This window comes from Stegodyphus dumicola, chromosome 10 (assembly GCF_044657685.1).
Source record: "Stegodyphus dumicola isolate Sdum_Otavi_A_Nest chromosome 10, ASM4465768v1".
NCBI classification, from domain to species: domain Eukaryota; kingdom Metazoa; phylum Arthropoda; class Arachnida; order Araneae; family Eresidae; genus Stegodyphus; species Stegodyphus dumicola.
Window position 1 is genome coordinate 86,863,669 of NC_140777.1, and position 19,334 is coordinate 86,883,002.

At 34.6% G+C, this 19,334-nt stretch overlaps 1 protein-coding gene across 2 annotated transcripts in view; it reads left to right on the plus strand.

The window, feature by feature from the left end:
* LOC118195614 (adhesion G protein-coupled receptor L1-like) overlaps window positions 1–19,334 on the plus strand; it is a 211,595-nt gene that overhangs the window by 134,759 nt on the left and 57,502 nt on the right. For both annotated transcript variants that reach the window (XM_035366950.2, XM_085825215.1), the window contains one exon: window positions 1,744–1,861. In XM_035366950.2, coding sequence (XP_035222841.2) covers window positions 1,744–1,861 — 118 coding nt within the window. The remainder of the gene's footprint in view (window positions 1–1,743; window positions 1,862–19,334) is intronic.

Genomic DNA, 19,334 nt, shown 5'->3' on the forward strand with positions numbered 1-19,334 from the left:
AGCCATATGTGATAACCTCTTAAGTGATTCTGAGTCGTCTAGCTGTACCCGACCTCTCCTCGAAGTTAGTAATACTTTAGCTGGGACACCCTGCATATATAACTTAAACGTACGAGGTAATTAGGGATTTATTAAAAAAATTGCAATAAAACTGGTGATGGTCCAAAAAGCTTAAAACACAATACCGTAAAATTTCAGGTAATGATTTTACATTCGTATTTTAATTATGTGCATATTTATAAATATGAAAACTTTGAAATATAATATACTACTGCCGAAAATGTTTGTGAAATAGATGCTGATCCTTGCAAAATAAAGTACTAACATTTTTGGAAAACTTTCACCTCATTGAAGACTAAATGTAAATATAAAAAAGACTTTAGTAATATCTAAAACAATATTGTTACTAATTTGGTATTTAAAAAGCTAATGTTAGTTCAATTATAAATTAAATGGTTTTATTTCTCGCGCAGTGCAGCGCGTGACGAATATTAAAAGAAAGTTAAGCCGGAAAATTGAAAATACAAGAGCGCGTGCATTAAATAAATAAATATCTCTTTTTGATTTCGAGAAAGTACTGGAAAATTCTAGCGCGTGATTTTAAAATCCTATAAAAGGAGGAAAACATCTCAGTTTGTAGTACAAGATGCACTGGGCTGTGGACAGTTCACGGGAGGGTGACTCCCACGTGACTACCACTGTCCAATCTGTGTTTTACAGAAAGGATGAATTTGAATATTTTGTTTAGCTAATCTGTTGCACTTGTGCCATTTGTCTTCATTTAGATCGTGATATTAGTTTAATTATTCCAATCTAGATAACCTGTTTCAAAACTTGATAATTATTAATATTTCCAATATTTCTCATTGTACGCGTAAGCTGGTGACCACCCGCGTGACAGGCTCCTGCCAATCATCTCCCTTACTCCACCTACATTTCACAAAATTTGACAAGTTTCGCCTAGTTGGCGCGGCGTAAATCGCCTTAATTAAAAACTTAAGTACCAACGCCTTAGGGCAATTTACCAACACAGACGGTTAAAGTAGCGGTTGGCTACTAATTGCCGCCTAGCCATTGACTCGATTTCGATTTCAGTTTGTAGTAGTTGCTTAGTTTGTTGTTGTTTAGAAAACTGCTCTTGTTGATTGTAGCAAATTCGCGGATTAGCGTTCTTTAGCTGTTTTGAATTACGTTCTATTGGACATTTGAGTAGTTAAAAGATAACTACTGTGAGATATTGTAATACTGCATGATAATTTGAGAAAATTTAAGCATTTTCGTTGTGATAATAATAAATTTTTTGTTCATTTTTCCTCGGACTTGTGCATTCATTTCATAACGAACCCGTACGCACGCAACAATATGTATTAATGTTGTACCCTTTTAAATTATTCTTAATAAATCATACTCTCCCGATAGAATCTGATGTTTCACGTTAAAAGTAAAATCTTTCTATCATTGATAAGGATTTACTGTAAGCGCAACATAGTTGCCGTGATTAAGGTAATTTATCCACTATGAAATGAAAAGTGTATTGAAATTAATCAAAAGACACATTTATTACTACTTAAAAGTAAAATGGAAATCAAATTAAGATTTATTGCTTTACTCGTTTCATTTTTACATTTTGTATTCTATTTTTACATTTTGATATTCTAAAAGGATTACTTTTTAAAATTATCTATTAAAGTTTTTATTGGAGTTTAACATAATATGCTTAATAAGGTTTATTCCCAAATATAGGAAAGGAGACCAGCAATTGGTTCTGATTTTCTTTCAACAGTAGATAACATGGGTTTGCTACTTGCTGATGCTATGGTTGAAAGTATCCAAGAACATAGTATTTTCAAAGAAAATATCGGTAAGAAAAACAAATTCTAACTGCGTGTTGTTTTGATTGAAAAATAACAGTTGTTTTGAATCTCATTAAGGTGAGAATGTCCTCTTCTGAATAACTGTATTCAAAAACACTAATCATTAAAATTTATTAAACTGAAAATATTTAAGTGAGTGTAGTTCATTCCTACATTCATATCCTTCCGTCATTGAAACTATCTTTGTGCCAATCGTAAATCAGTAGCAAACTCACTACTGTTCTTAACATTGACAACATTTAAATTATTTCCAGTATTTCAGTATAGCATAAAACTGATGACAGGCTTGTGTTTCTTCATAAACAGCGCTAATTGCAGGAGAGAGAAAAGTGTTGAGTTGAACAGTTTATCTGATAATCAATTAAATTTTCTATTTATTATTTTTCTTTGGTTGTATACGACAAAGGCTTCTCTTTGTGCTACTTATGTGAATATAGAAGTAACACAAATATAAAATGTATTAAAATATGTTTTGTTTATTTTTTTCATATTCTGTATTACATCTGTAGCTGTTCAATCTTTCAGATTTCAATATGTGTTCCTGAGCTTTATCAACTCGCATACACTGAAGTGACAAAAGTCATGGGACAGCAATATGCAAATATACAGATGGCAGTAGTATTGCGTAGAAAATGTATAAATGCGAAGTGCTTTGGCAGGGCTTTCATTTGTGTTCAAGTTATTCCTGTGAAGAGGCTTTGACGTGATTAAGGCCGCACGACGAGAATTAACAGACTTTGAACACGGAATGGTAGTTGGAGCTAGACGCATGGGTCATTCCATTTCGGATATCGTTAGGGAATTCAACATTCCGAGATCCACAGTGTCAAGAGTGTGCCGAGAGTGTCTAATTTCAGACATAACATCCCACCATGGACAGCGCAGTGGCCGACCAGCAGCACTTAACGACCGAGACCAACGACGTCTGCGTAGAGTTGTCAATGTTCACAGACAAGAAACACTGCGTCAAATAACCGCAGAAATCAATGTGGGACGTATGAGGGACGTGTCCGATAGGACAGTGCGACGAAATTTGTCTTCCTTGGGCTATGCCAGCAGAAGACCGACTCGAGTGCCTTTACTGACAGCACGACATCGCCTGCAGAGACTCTCGTGGGCTCGTGAGCATATCGGTTGTTCCCTAAACGAATGGAAAACCGTGGCTTGGTCAGATGAGTCGCGATTTCAGTTGGTAAGAGCTGATGGTAGGGTTCGAGTGTGGCGCAGACCCCACGAAGCCATGGACCCAAGTTGTCAACAAGGCACTGTTCAAGCTGGTGGTGGTTCCATAATGGTCTGGGCTGTTTTTACATGGCATGGACTCGATCCTCTGGTGAAACTGAACCGATCATTGGCTGAAAATGGATACCTTCAGATACTTGGAGATCACTTACAGCCGTTCATGGACTTCACGTACTCAAACAACGATGGGATTTTTATGGATGACAATGCGCCATGTCACTGGGCCACAATTGTTCGCGATTGGTTAGAAGAACATACTGGACAATTCCAGTGAATGATCTGGCCACCTAGACCGCTCGACATGAATCCCATCGTACATTTATGGGACATCATCGAGAGGTCAGTTCGTGCCCAAAACCCTGCACCGTCAAGACTTTCACAATTATGAACGTCTATAGAGGCAGCATGGCTCAATATTCCTGCAGGGGACTTCCAACGACTTGTTGAGTCCATACCACATCGAGTTGCTGCACTTCGCCGGGCAAAAAGGAAGACCGACAAAATATTAGGAGGTATCCCATGACTTTTGTCACTTAAGTGTATTCAAATGCCCATTCATTTTAGAAAGTGTGGATATGCTTCTTAATGCATCAAATTAATGTCCAGTTAAGTGCAGTGCACATAAAGTACGTTTATTATAATATCTGGTATTCGAAAATTATTATTGAAAATTATTATTATGAGTATTATTATCGAAAATTATTATTAAACGCTTATTGGAACGTTATGTCTGGATTTTTATGAATATTCATAAATATCCAGACACTTTGTATGGTTTTTATTATTTTAATTAACAAGTTATTATGATTTAGATCTTTAATATAATTTCTCCTTTTCCATTTCCTCGCCAGTCATGTAAATCAGTTAGAGCAGGGGCTCTTAACCAGTGGCACGCAAAGGAAAAAAATATTTTTCACTATTAAATTAAAAAATTAAACAATCCAACGTCCTGTTAAAGTTTTTTTTTTTCTCTAGCACTCATAAATTTAAGCGATTTGAGCTTTGTTCAAGGACTTTAGCAAAATATTTTTTAAATATTCTTTTGGCCATTGATATATCACAATTTGTCATAACTGATGTTTCTGAAAGGAGTAATAGGAATGGATGTTGTATTTAATAGAAATAAAAATACATTCCTACAAAAAGATAATAGTATCTCATTAATTCTTTTATAATTTATTGATTTATTAGCATGTCTACACGTCACCGCTCTCATTTCATGGACCTTATAAGAAATAGACTAACCCAGTGGGCGGGGCGCGCGTCACCGACATGTCGGCAAGAAAGAGTAGGGACGATCTGGTTTACTTTAACACTGAAACCTATGGTGTTTGTATCACATAACTCCTTTTAATTATTAAATGTGATACGTTGTATAGTGATGAAATTATGAAAGCCACAGTTTTTTCCAAATAGGATTTAATATATCTTATTAAAGCACTTTTTACTGTATTTCGCGCATTCTTTCACGCGTAATCTTGTACAAACATCTTTACTTTGGCAAAACGGTAAAAATTCTAAGCACAAAATTTATGAACTTAATTTTGCGTAAAAATAAAGTAAAATTAAATAAAATTGATAGTACGCGATGCTTTGAAATAAATAAGGTAAAATTAAACAAGGTCTGATATTTTTTTTTTAAATTTAATGAACATTTTCAGGCAGTGATTTCCCAAACTATAATAACATTACAAAACGATCATATTTGTTTGATTATATGATCATTAAATTATTAACATTAAAGTGGATTAGTTATTTTAATAATTCATAAAATTCGGAGCATAAAATTTTCTGAGCGTAATGAAGGAAAAAAAAAAAAGATAAAATAAAATCTAGAAGCACGCAGATTTTATATTACGCCCAAAAGGAACCTTTTTTTAAAGTTTTGTGTGTTACCTATATTTATTGAATATCATGTTCTTCGCCCGTGAACCACATACATTTGAAAACAGCATATCTTTGGAATTTCCGCACTGGAGATAAAACTATATTTTCCGTACAGTGCTCGCTCTGAACTCGTTGAGTTTGTTAATCAAAAATTCGTTAAAATTTTACAAAATATGAAATAGATTAAAACAAATTCGAAATTCGGCCCATGTTCGGGTGGAGGATTACATCCGAAACATTACATCCGACAGTATCTAGAGACATCAAAATTTGATGTCTAGACAGTATCTAGAGATGACAGTATCTAGAGACATCAAGGTTTGATGTCTCTAGATACTGTCGTTTTTGTCACAGTGCGAGAAACATACATGTATTCATGCAGATTCTTCATTATTTAATTTCCTTACATATATTACAGGGCGATAATATTTGGTAACAACAATTTGCAAGGAGACACGGACATTTATAGTAAAGCAGCGCAAAATGCCGCTTCGAAACTAACAGCCTTTCTAGGCTACCGCCCCTTTAGGCTAATAAATTAAATCAACAGTAAATAAAAAAAAATCTTATGCAGAACTAAAAATAAAATTAAAAAAATAATCACTATAAAATACAAGCAAAATTAATTATTACGGTTAAATACAATTTTAATATTAGAATTAAATGTATAAAAATGTTTAAGGAGTCAAAAGTGTTTATCACTATGATGTATTATGAAATATAATTGAAATAAAATTCCTTTACAGAAATTGTGCTATAATACTCATCTATAATTTTAAAATAGCAGCTCAATTTAGAATTTTAAACAAAACTTTCAAAAGTTCGTTTAAAATAATTTAGTATTTTTTACTTATTTACACCAATAAAAAGCATTAAAATTGCTTGTTTGAAATTTTCTATTAGTTCAGATTTAAAATATTATTTTCTAAAAGAAGTAGTTACAAATTTCCTTACAGCATAGGAAAAGCTAAAAATATATCCAGTCCTGAAAGCATGCAATAGCTTTATAATTATTTGGGACGTTAATTATGCTTCATAAATATGCTAAATTTTTAAAAATCAATCTCAGTTTCAAAAAAAGAAAAAAAATATGTAAAAATTCTAATTTGTGAAATGAGGCGCTACGACCAGCGTTTTCTTCAATTATACACGCTGCAATAGGCAATCAATGTTAAATTTCTACAAGTCGTCCCTACTCCTCCGGATGTGATCAAGGTGACAGTCGGCAACGCCTCAGACGAGGGAGAAAACCCGTTTGGGTTAGTCTATTTCTTATAAGGTCCATGTCTCATTTCCGCTCTTATATTGCTCTATTTTCAATTAGAAGCATTTTTTACGTCAATTTGCTGTCTCTTACAGCAGGTATTTTGTCTTCTTGTTATTTAGCTGATATTTATGGAAAGTTAAAGGAGATAAATTTAGGATTACAACGACGAAGTGTTAATTTGTTTACCATTAGAAATAAAATAAATGCAGTTATAAAAAGAGCTAGCTCGATATAATAATCAAAGAATTGGATAATAATATTTTAAGCTTTTCACTACGTTTAGAAAGTTTTCTAACAGAAAAAAAAATTGAAAATAAAAGAAGAATTAGCATCTGACATTAAAAATCATTATTTTCATTGATAAATAATTTCAGCACGTACTTTCCTGAGGATTATGAAAACGAAAATTGATTAGAAATCCAGTTTGTTCAAACGTACTTGAAATTTTATCTCGTGAAGAAAAAGAACAATTATTAGACATTTCCTGGGATCAAACTCTAACTGAAGATTTGAGAAATGACTCACTTGCAAACTTTGGCTGAATAAAAAAAAGAATTTAAAGGCATTTCAAATAAAGGTATTAAATTTTTATTTCCTGTTTGCGCAACCTATTTGTGTGAATAAGGATTTTCTTCCATGTCATATTTGAAAAATAAATACAGAACAAAATTAAAAGTAGATCGTAATTTATGGTTAAAGCTAAGTGAAATAAGACTAGACATAAAGAAATTGATCTGTCCTAAACAGGCGCAAATTTCGCCCTAAATTTTACAATTAAAGTATTATAACTTAAATTAAAATCGTAAAATTTAAAATATATCTGAAAACTTTCAGATTTTATATTACGCTCAAAGGCGCGTTTTAACGTTTTATGTTGTAGAGTCCAGGTGGGTTAACTTCAATCTGGATGCAGGAGTAGCAGGAAACTGCACAGAAAGAAGGGTTCAAACCCTTTATTAACTCTTTAAAATTTACAATGCGTCAACTCGATGCTAACAAACTTCGCCTCTACTTGGGAGGTAATTGAAAGTCAGGTAATTGAAAATTAAGTTTAACAAGGGCTAAACTAACGTACAGGGCTCAGCGTGATCCCGAACTACAACCCCCTTCTAAGCTAGTGGCAGCAAAGCAATGCAAATTAAGCCACTTGCAGCAATAAACCAAACGTACCTACAGCAATAAGCCAAACGTACCTACCAGCAATAAGCCAAACGTACCTACAGCAGAGACGGCAGCTAGCGCCCAACTCTCCCTTTGTCCTATCGAAACTCGGCTTTTAACTACTTCCTTCAACATATAAAATTTGCATGCCTTCACGCGTGCTACAACATTTAACTATTCTGGCACTGACAATTAAAGAATGAAGGCTTATAGAAAAGTCTAAAATTTAAAATGTTAGTTAAAATAAATATAAATTTCTACAATGTATTTACCTTTATTTATTAAATATCATGTTCTTCGCAGTTAAAACGTTGAGCGCCACATCAGCCATCTGTGGCTGACACTAGATTTTCCGTTTAGTCCACGTCAGCCATCTGTGGCTGACACTAGATTTTCCGTTTAGGCCGCGTCAGCCATCTGTGGCTGACACTAGATTTTCCGTTTAGGCCTCGTGAGCCATCTGTGGCTGACACTAGAATTTCCGTTTAGGCCGCGTGAGCCATCTGTGGCTGACACTAGAATTTCCGTTTAGGCCGCATCAGACATCTGTGGCTGACACTAGATTTTCCGTTTAGGCCGCGTCAGCTATCCTTGGCTGACACTAGATCTTCCGTTTAGGCCACGTCAGCCATCTGTGGCTGCACTAAACTTTCCGTTTAGGTCGCGTCAGCCATTTGTGGCTGACACTAGACCTCTTCGTTTAGGCCGCGTCGACCGCCGCTGGCTGACAGCGTGTCACATGATATATAACTATACAATTTACACTGTTTTATGAAATTACACAAAATTTTTTAAAATTTACTTAATTTTGATTCATGATTTGATTTTGATTCATTGGATTTCATTGAAACACGGTAAACATAAAACCGGTTCTCCATTACAGCTATTACAAAATGTGACAACACTCTTTTAGTCTTTTTTCTGGCCGTTACTCTACCAGCTTCTGTTGCATTTTTATCATAACATAATTTACTATATTTTCGTACTTCAGAGGCTTTTCCTGGTTTTCTTCGGAGTTTATGTTGTCGTTTTCTAGATATTCTTGCATTTTTGTTCGACGGAATGTCTTCTTTTTCACAACTTGTTGCTATCTTCTACCGCGATACGAATCACTGGCCCTACAATACCAGCGCTTTTAAGCGAAGCGCATGGCCTGAACGGGATTGCCTAAAACATACGCGTGGCGCTCAACGTGTTAAGCCATTCAATTCAGCAGCGATATCTCAAAATAAGTTTTAAAACGGCATATCTTTAGAATTTCCAATACACAGTCTCGCGCGCTGGAGATAAAAATGTTTCTTTTTTTGCTCATGTCAAAATGTTGACATTGCTCGCTTTGAAATCGTTGAATTTCTTAATCATAAACTCATAAATATTTTACAAAGAATGAAACAGATAATAAAGCAAATTTCACATTCCAAATTTGGACTTCAAGATGAGTATTTGATTATGAGTATTTAACAATAATATGCATTGATCCATTTTGCTTTAACTCCTATAATTGTAGAAGACAGGCGGCTGAATTATCGTTTCATACCAGTTACCTGGAATTGAACCGTTACCAGTTACCTGGAAACTGATATTAGGAGAGAATCTATTTTACGATGGACAGAGTATTCAAAGAAATAACAACGAGATTTCAACAACTTTCATGCTTTTGCGAAGCCTTGCTCACGCTATCGAAACTTTTGAATGAAAAATAAGAATGTGAGTTAAATTAGTTACGTCAAGAAGGAAGAATACCTGATGGAAAGAGGCATAGTTTGTACTTATTCATTCTTATTACTGCTTACAGAGTAAAGCAAAACAGAGATGAAAGGACTGTCGCTTTAAACTCTTCCAGTTTATTCTAAAATATTATTGTCTCCAGACTAAAATATAGTCAATTTCAAATATTGTAATACTACTATAGATTTGTCTCATTACTACTGTCATTATTGCTTGTTAAAAGAGGAATTTATGTAAGCAAATACCAGTTAAGAAAAACTGAAGTTCTTTAAATGCCTGAATACCTTGAGTTTAAGAAATCTTCTTATAGTGTTTACAGAGCAGCAACTAGAGTAATGAAACAAACTTCTAGAATGTCATCTACGATTTTGCCAATGTAAAAACATATAAATGAGTATTTTTTATTCGTGCAAATTAAGTTCTTTATTTTTTTTTTTTCAGAACTAAATACAGAACTTTCTTTTTTACTTCCTTGTACGAAGTAAAAAGAAAATATTGTAATCGCGAAAAGTTTCAGACAGCATATTTCAACGAAAATATCCATTTTGACCGCTATCGAATGCAATTTAACGATGTTTTTGCTTGATATTTGTACGTAAGGACAGAATAAAGTACTCTTTTCCTTCAAAAATATTATAAAACTGCTTTAAAATTAACTCTGAAGAGAATTTTTCGTGGCGTCTGTACGTATGTATCTCGCATAACTCAAAAACGAGTAGCCTCAGAACCTTGAAATTTTGTATATAGGACTGCTATAACATGTAGATGTGCACCTCGTATTTTGGTTATAATCGGCCGCACCAAACGTATATAAATATATTTATATATATATCCACTCTGTTACCCGCCTCAGTGATCTCAGTTTCTTTACTCTTATATGTTTGTAAATTGTAAATTTTTTGCTTTAAAAATGATTGAATTATGTCGTTTTTATCTTCTTGTTAAGGATTTTATGCCTTTAGTAAATCTGTGTGCAATATTTTTAGAATCATCAGCAATTTTAAAGTTGTTTAATTGCCGTTAAGTCTTTTTTTAATGGCGGCCATTGATGTTTACATTTGAATCAGGAGACTAGTGGATTTGCTGCCAATCTAGAGAAACTTAGCTTCGCAACAACAAAGATAACGCATTCATTTATTATTGCCAATTAAATCATGCTGAATTCTTTCTGGAATTTTTTCGAGGAAATAAGTGTTTGAGATTTATTTCGTAATTTTTAATATATATATTTTGAGTTTTTATGTATTTGCCTTGTCGGGAAGTGAGAACTGAATTAATTGAATGAGAAGTATTGAATCGTCTGTGAAAAACTGTTTCTTTTTTATTTTGTTTGCTTAATTTCTTTTATATGTCGTTTTAGATTTATTATAGTATTTGAATAGAACATGTGGCAACGATTAGATTATTCTTTAAATGATATACATTTTGTGCATTTTGAGTTATAATATGAACGAAATATAATACTGTTAAGTGAACCTAGTGCCAGAGTGTCGCTATGTTAAACAAATAGAGTGAATTTTAAAGAATGCCTTTATTCTATTGTGGTTTATGATTTAATTCAATCCAATAAGTTTAAAAGAAATGCAAGAAACAAATGCGTATAACTTAATATTCCGTACAAGGAAGTCATGTGGTGTACACATCAGATTTTTTCTATATATCATTATGATATTTTACAAATTTATTTGGTGAGCGCTGAGAAGGATGGCAAATAAATCGCCCCCAGTAGCAAAAGCTCTGGCTACACCACTGGGCGCTAATAAGGTTTGGTTTATATGATTACGGCAAAGCCTCGAGGGCTTTCTGCCTAAGGGGAGGAATGCCTTCAGGGAGGACTTTCTAAGGCAAACTGGCTCGTACACTCGTAACACATGGCGAAAGTCACGAAAACGCCCATGAAGCTAGCTCATTGGCGGGATTTGAACCTCGGACCGAACTACCAGTGCTCAGCGACTTTACCGCTCGGCCAATGAGAAAATACCAAAACATAACAGTAGTTATATGCCATAGCAATATTCATTGCTTCATAACATTAACATATAAACAATTTTCAGACCACATGATGAAATACTGCCCACATCTACCAAAAATTGAAAAATATTTTGTGGTAAAATTTCATTTCAGTATTATTTGTATAAAATTTGGAAAAGAACTTGAAATATTATCTCTGAGATTTTAAGACCTTTAAGGTATAATATTAAACCCAACAAAGTCTAAATCGACATTTTTTCCATAATGAATATTTACTTATACATACATGTAATGTAGAAATTATACGAAAATTCTGGATTCAATATCACCTCAGTTTCTCTGAAATAAAAAATCATCGGGTAATGATGCAAATAGTTCATACTGTGGTTTTTCAAAATTAAAGCAGACTAATAAAATTAAGTCATAATCCTTTAAAGAAGATTGTAACCAGAAGCTATCTTTACTTTTTTTTTTAATCTGTATGTTACTACAGACTATTTCTGTAATTGCTAGGTTTATTTTTATTGCAAGCGAGTAAGAGAACGAGCTAAAGAAGTTCGAGAGAATTCTGTAACATAAGTATACAATGTATGACTTCAGAAACGCCCACTTATATTCTTTTTAAAGACTTATTATTGCGGGCATTGGTTTAATCATCTTAATTTATTGTTATTGAAAAATATGGAAGTAACATAAAGAAGTAAATACTACTTTAAAAAGCTTCCCTTTGCTATGTTTATGAACAAAGTTCTGCTATTATTTGAAAAAGGATAAAAAAGTTATGTTGCGAGGACTGTCACGATTCAAGGTCGCACAGTATTTGCATAAAAAGTTTTTAGAGGCCTCCCAGTACCCACTTTCCTTCATTTTTAGGAGGATAATTTTGGAGATCCAAATGATTCAGTACCCTATAGTGGCGCAAGCAATAATTAGACCTTAAGAATGTTTTTCTGTTAAGACAGACACGATGTTTCCTTTGTGAAGGGTAAATTGTATTGTAAGATAAGAATAAGATGCAATGACAATGTTTTACATGATATCGCATGCCATACCAACCCTAGATTATGGCAAGAAATTATATTTATGGCTAAAAGCGTTTAATAAAGCTGGTATGAATTGAGTGCAAGAATTATAAATATTTTAAAGCATATCTCAGGGAAAAATTCAGAAGAAACAAGTTAATTACCATCAGCTGTTATCTTTAAACCCTTTATCCACATCTCAGTACTGTAAATCATACCTGCCTCAAGACGGCCTCATATATCAGATGTCAAAACGCGACATAGTGGCATCACTTGATTTAAACCGTTATCTTTTTATGGTCTTCCTCACGTAGTTTATGCACCAAAAATTTGTCTCAGGGGCACCATGAAAAAAGGAAGCAGATATATTATCTACTTTATCTCTAATTTCGTCAATGTACATTATCTTTACTCTTTTGTCTCTCAGTTTAACTCAGAAACAAGGATTTTCATGAATGACGAAATGCTTTAGAGGGAGATAATGAAAGTGAAATGAACTTATGAGAGTTTGCATATTTAGTTTATTCCGAGAATTCGTATACCTTGCGATTGTTTTACAAGGTGTCTCAGCACCAAGGATACAAACCAAGGATAATAATAATAATATTTGTCTAACGTGCTCCGTCTATAAGACATTACACGGATTGGGCCCAACTGAAAGGCCCCTCATATCAGGCCAGGTGTGGGTCGCCAGTCATAGTTCCCCAATAGGGTAAATGCCCGCTAATCATACTACCACCCCGGGGTCCCAATCCAAGGTGGCAGACTTTAAAAGTTTCTCTATAAGCACTACTACTTCCTGAGCGCGCATAGTCTCCACTCCCGGTTTCTAGGTTTCGCAGAGGCGAAGAACATGCACTGATCTGACTGGTGGCCTAAAATGCTCCTACCAGTATTACGCGGACTGCCTGTTTCTACGGAACAAGACTTACATCAACCCACCCGACTGGGCCTATGAAGTTTCATCTCAATATATCTCCCAGCCGGGCACGTGAAACCACAAGGTTTGTGATTTTATACCCCCGTGGCCGAGACTGCCTAAGTACAGATCCTAGCCAGTACTTCACAGAGTTCTCTTCGCTGATCCGGGGGGGGAGACCAAGGGTAAGGTGCACCCAGGCGACATGGAACATGAACTTAAAAATGGTAGAAAGGATGATTATATGAACGCAGGCTCAGCCAATGTATATCTGGCTGGCATACATTTAGCTAATAATGAACCAGGCGTGATGGTCAGATATATTGGCCTGCTTGATCGCCGAACCTATCATGCCTTGATTACTTCTTTTGTGCTTGTATGAAAACAATGATAAGATAAGATATGGGCATTCCTCACTCCGCGAGACTTAACCACACTATGAGTTCCTTCGCCCCTTAGAACCAGGCACAGAGGCTAAAATGTTATAATGTGCTAAAATGTTATAATGTGCGTCAAAAGGCTAAAATGTTATAATGTGCGTCAAAATTCTACTAGCATGAAAATTTACAGATCAAGCGATAGTACAAAAAGTATAATGATGTCAAAGAATCAATTTCAAGTTAATATAAAATTCATTGCATCAAACTGCGGTGTTTGAACATTAGCTGATTCAGATCATTTTAGTTGATTTAGAAGCGGGTATGTTTACAGTATTTTCCCAATCATTCAAGAAGAGATTTACTGGTTAACATCAGAATTGCCTTATATAAATAATAAGTGAATCGAATAATAACTGCATAGTATCACATGCAACATCACCAGGTATTATATTAGCATAATTTTAGCTGAGTAATTAAGAAAAATAAAATATTACTTGATCGGCACTATAATAACAAAAAGCATCCCATCTACACTAAGGAAACCAAAATTTTTGGAAGGAGGATTGTTGAATATAAGAAGGAAATTATAATATTCTTTAGCCTGGCTACTTTTATAGCCGCCTATTAGGTGCCTCCACAATAAAATGACCCCTACTTCTGGCCTTAGGAGTGGCCAGTACTGAATAGGTAAGTGTCCACCATTGAATATTAAAAAAATATCCTGGCGATGTAAAAATAATTCTAATTGTAATCAATGGCTGGCATAATGGTGGAATGATAATCGCTACTGTTTTTTGAGAAATATATTAAAATATTTGCAGAAATTGTTTTTCTAATGAATAGAGATGAATGTTATCAATTCACACATTCTCTATAAAACTATTCAACAAAACAGAAATTAGAACCGACACTAAAGCATTGAAAACTCTTTGCAGTGTAGTAACTCTTTGCAGACAGTAAAGTATTGAAAATCCTGTTGATAATGTCAAATTGACATTATCAACAGGATTGACCAAGAACTTCTGCTTCCAGTTTTCAAACGAGATTAAACTTAAGCTTTCAACCTTGGACTTTTTGAGAAGTGTAAAAAAAAAAAAAATGTAAAATATTATTTATAGCTACTAGAAGAACTTCTTTTCTGCATGTTTACAAGTTCTTACTTGAGTTGTAGAAATTAGGATGTCGTGGCAATTGTCACCATTAGGTCTCTAGGTAAACAGTCGAATGAGAAGACTTATGTAAACAAGCCACCAAATGAATAATAAAGCAAATGGCGAATGATAAAACTAAGTCTGCCACCGATACAATAGATCTCTACTTATGAAGATGGTAAATGCCACCAATAGGGCCAAAAGCATTAAGCAAAAGTGAAAAGACGAGTTTTATTAAGTGTGAAAAAAGAAACGTAAAGCCTAACTACGTAAAGAAATATAGGAGAGATGAAGCATGTGGGTATCGCGATATTTATTTCCAAACTTTCAGAATGCACTTGGAAGATTATTTTCACAGGTATCATATTATGGTCAGTTGCAAAATATGAAATTACCTTTTTATTCTAATTAAAACAAAATATATAAAAGTTTCTAAGTATTTGTCATGTTTTTCCTTTATAAAACTTCTCTTTCTTTGATGATTCACTGCAAAAGTGCGCCGTAGCTATTTATACATTGTAGAAACAAACGTGCGGCATGCAAAGGGTTAAGGCACTTTTACTCAAATAAGATAAACTGCGCCTATATAGCTCAATAAATCACAGCACTAGTATTCGCGAAAAAATAATTCTGAATTGGATATTGTCTAATTAATAGTAGAACCGTATTTATGATGATGTCAAAATGATTAACCCTTTGCGGCACAGTGTGTCCGCTCTGGACACACCTAAAAATTTCTTTCTGTACGCACAGAAAACTTGAATGAAAAAGGATTTATAGGTTACTCTGAACCTTCTTTATTTCTATTAGATGGCAGCTCAACACAAACCAATCCATATATTTTAGCCATGTTTAGTTTATTAAAAGACCCTCATTTTTCAAATAAATCTTCCAGATTTTTTTAGAGTATAAAAGGAATTGTTTGAAAATAAATTTCTATGTTATTTTTTTGGCTGTATGCTAATCTCCTTATTCTATATCAGTTTTAATTTTTTACCTTGAAATCTTGCCTAAAATCAAACGGCGAACTCTAGGTGTGCCCAGACCAGGCTCACCGATAATCTAGAACAACTGAGAGTCTGTATTCTTTGTTTCTCCGCATGTCATCGGTCAGTTAATTGACAACAATGCTCGTTTCAGCACTCTTTTCGAAGCTCTATTCAATCAGTGTGCCACTTTGGGCACACGCACAGAATTAAAACGATAAATGCTACCTTCACAAAATTTCCTCTAGGCCTAATTAGACTGCCTACCATTTTTTTAATCAAAACTCCGACTTTAAAAGGTAGCGTGCCGGAAAGGGTTAATAAAACTTTGTGAATAATCAAAAAAGAAGAGAAGCACGCCAGAGTAAAGCACAAAAGTAGCAAAGCAACAACATTGTGTTTGGTGTAGATTTTAGTGAAGACTCTATGGATTCGGAGGGCAAATAGTTGTAGATCCCTCTTCATCAAGAGCAAAGAAATCTGGACCTGGAACGAAGAGAAGACCGCAGTTGAATTTTTACCCAAAAGGAGTAAAGCAGACGAGAAGATATCCCCATCTCTCAGAAATAGTAACAAAAATTGAAAAATTAAGTTAATAGAATTTTAAAAGCATCAGGAACGACTGGACTGGAGTTAAAGTCATTAACTAGATAAATTTTTGTAAATGTGAAAACTTAAAAAAAAAAAAAAAAACCAATTCATTAATAGATGAAACTTTTTGGAAGATTACTGCAGACTCAGTTCCTGATAAGTATGCTTAAATTTTCAATTAATATTAGCTATCAAAAACTTGTTAATTTCGCCTTTTCGGACATAGGATTTATGTTCCTTAACGGGAAACTGTAATGCTCTTTTGGTTTGACCAATGTACACTCATGTCCATAAATTAAGGATAATGCAAAATCAGGCAAAGGAAGAGTTAGAAGCAAAAACAAATTTGACTTATTTGTAAAGCTTATTTATTAAACAAAAGGTAAAGAGCAAAAACGTTGCTATATGTTTGATATTATTAAAAAAATTAACGATTTTTTCTCCCTGGAGCAAATTACAAAAAAAAAAAAAATAAAAAAAAAAAAAAAAAATAACACCTATTTACAAAAAACTAATATTACATGGTTGGTATGATTGTTAATACACTGTATGTCACCCAGATGATGCAATACAGTCCGTACAACGCCTAGGCATGCTGAGTATCAAATTATCGATCTAATCTTGGGGGATATTACACCAATCAAAACGCAATGCTCTTCGAAGTTCCGGTAGACATGTAGGAGGAGGTTGACGGGCTGCAACTCGTCGCCCAAGCATGTCCCACACATACTCTACTGGATTCAAGTAAGGTGAGAATGCTGGCCAGTCCATACGGGTGATATCCTCCGATTGAAGGCATTCGCTTACGATGTTTACACGGTGAGGACGGGCGTTGTCATCCATAAACACAAATTGTGCACCCATTGGCGCCCCGAAACAAACGTACATGTTGTTCCAGAATGACGTCCCGATAGATTTGGCTTGTCATGGTTCCAATTTGAACATGCAGGTGAGTTCTGGCACCTAGAATAATTTCACCCGAAACGAGCACTCCTACACCACCGTAACGCTGTCGTTCAATGATGTTTTCTTGGTGGTAACGGGTACCTGGAGTTCTCCATATGAAAGTCCGGCGAGAATCAGACTGCAAGCTAAACCTGGACTCGTCGGAAAACATCACACAAACCCACTGTTGTGATGTCCACAATGCATGCTCTCTACTCCAGGCTAACCGCAGCTGACAGTGAGTTGCAGTAAGTGGAACGCATCTCACAGGTCTACGAGCATATAGACCAATCTGCCCGAAGCATCTGTAGACGGTCTGCTTTGAAATTGTCGTACCAGTGGCTGAAGAGAGCTGACGAGACAGGTCTGAGGCTGTGCTCCGCCTGTTTCTTTTGGCAGTAACTGCCAAATACCGGTCCTCATTCGGCGTTGTAACTCTGGGGCGACCTGTTCTGTAACGTCTACTCACATTACCATCATTTTGGAATCGTTGCCAAAGCCTGGAGATGACACTCTGGGCAATTCCAAGTTCGTCTGATACTTCCAGTTGGGTACGCCCACATTCCAGACGGCCGATAATTCTACCATGTAAAAAATCATCCAAATGCGTCCTTTGTGTCATAACTATTCGGTTATTGCACTGAAATGCTTATAAAGCGCCTGCGAACAATTTTACTTCTTTGCCTGTAATCCTTATATATCACTGTTACACTCTCGTCATTGTGACGTACCACCGGTGCCATCTGGTTACTTCCTGAAATTTACATATGATTCTCGAAGATGTGCGTAGTGATTTTACAGGTGATATATTTATTTTAGAGTTCAATTTCCGCGTGACTCCGAATTATCCTTAATTTATGGACATGAGTGTATTTCAAGCCACACTGACAAGATATGATATAAATTCTTTAGGAATTAAAGTCAGAAATTGAATCTTTAATGATCGAACCGTGGATTTTTTTGATAGACAAGAAAACGACTTGAAAATGAACTTCTGAAGAATCCGCGCAATCTTGTAGCTAACAGAGGGATGAAATGGAAGCACGACAAGGTTATTAATGTTATTTTTAACGGAGGAATGTTTTCTTTGATGTCAAGATTTTTCATCTTGCCATCATCTTTCCAGGTTAAGCCTGAATAGGAATGACAGTTAGCCTGAATAGTAGTTTCTTCCAGGTTTTCGTTTCAAGTGAATTAGCTCTCTGTATGAAATTTCATGATTTTCCTTATCAATAATGTGAATACGAGAATGTTTCAATTATAAACACCTCCTTGAACATATCCCTTCTCTTAAAGCTCATAATCCTCGCATACTTTGCAGTAATTATTTAACAAAGCACTTTTTTTTTACTTAAATTTACAAATGGAGGTACCATTATCAAATGAAAATCTGCTTATTGAAAATTGCTTAACTGTTAATGAAATCCTTAAAAAATTATAAGTCCTATTGTTAAACTAAAGAAATAATCATCTTTTACAAAAAAACAAAAAGTCGTTTTGCTGTTAAAGCATTAATTTAAATGATAAGAAGATAATCTATGATTAACGGAGGGCTAATACTAAGTAAACAAGGAATGCTTATAAGTTGCTTAGTTTTATTATCCGGATACAAAAAGCGATCAAAAAGTTTAAGTCACTTCTACGGAATAAATGTCTAAAGTTATATATTTTATTGTATTTCTGTACATTTTCTTTTGATTTCAGTATATTAGTATTTTGATCATTTAGGCTTCAAATCCCAACAGAAAAATGTCTTTTCATATTTTAACAATAAAAACCTTAAATCCGTATCTAAATGGGATCTCTGACATTATCATTCCTTCTTTAACGTGAAGTTTACACAGCACAGTTCCTTCAGTTTTTTGAAAAGCCAACAAACAAACAAAAAGGTGGGGAGGGGGAGTATAAGTTGAATCAAGCCCAGTGCTTTTGATGAGGAAGAAGTTGAAGTCTACACAACTGAAAACAGTTTGGTGAAGTTTGATTCTTATGGGTGGGTGTGCTGCCATGCGAAAACAAATACCAAACAAAAGTTATAGAAGTTGCTTTTTCCTATTTTGGCCTACTGGAGTTCGGTCAACAAGTTGACATAAAATTGGCAAGTTTAATCATCCCGAAAGTGCAAGGTTTATAAATTTCTCGGGTTAGTTCTGTTGATAAAAAGAACATTAGTTATCTACGTTTGAATACAATTTCTTCCAAAATAGTCA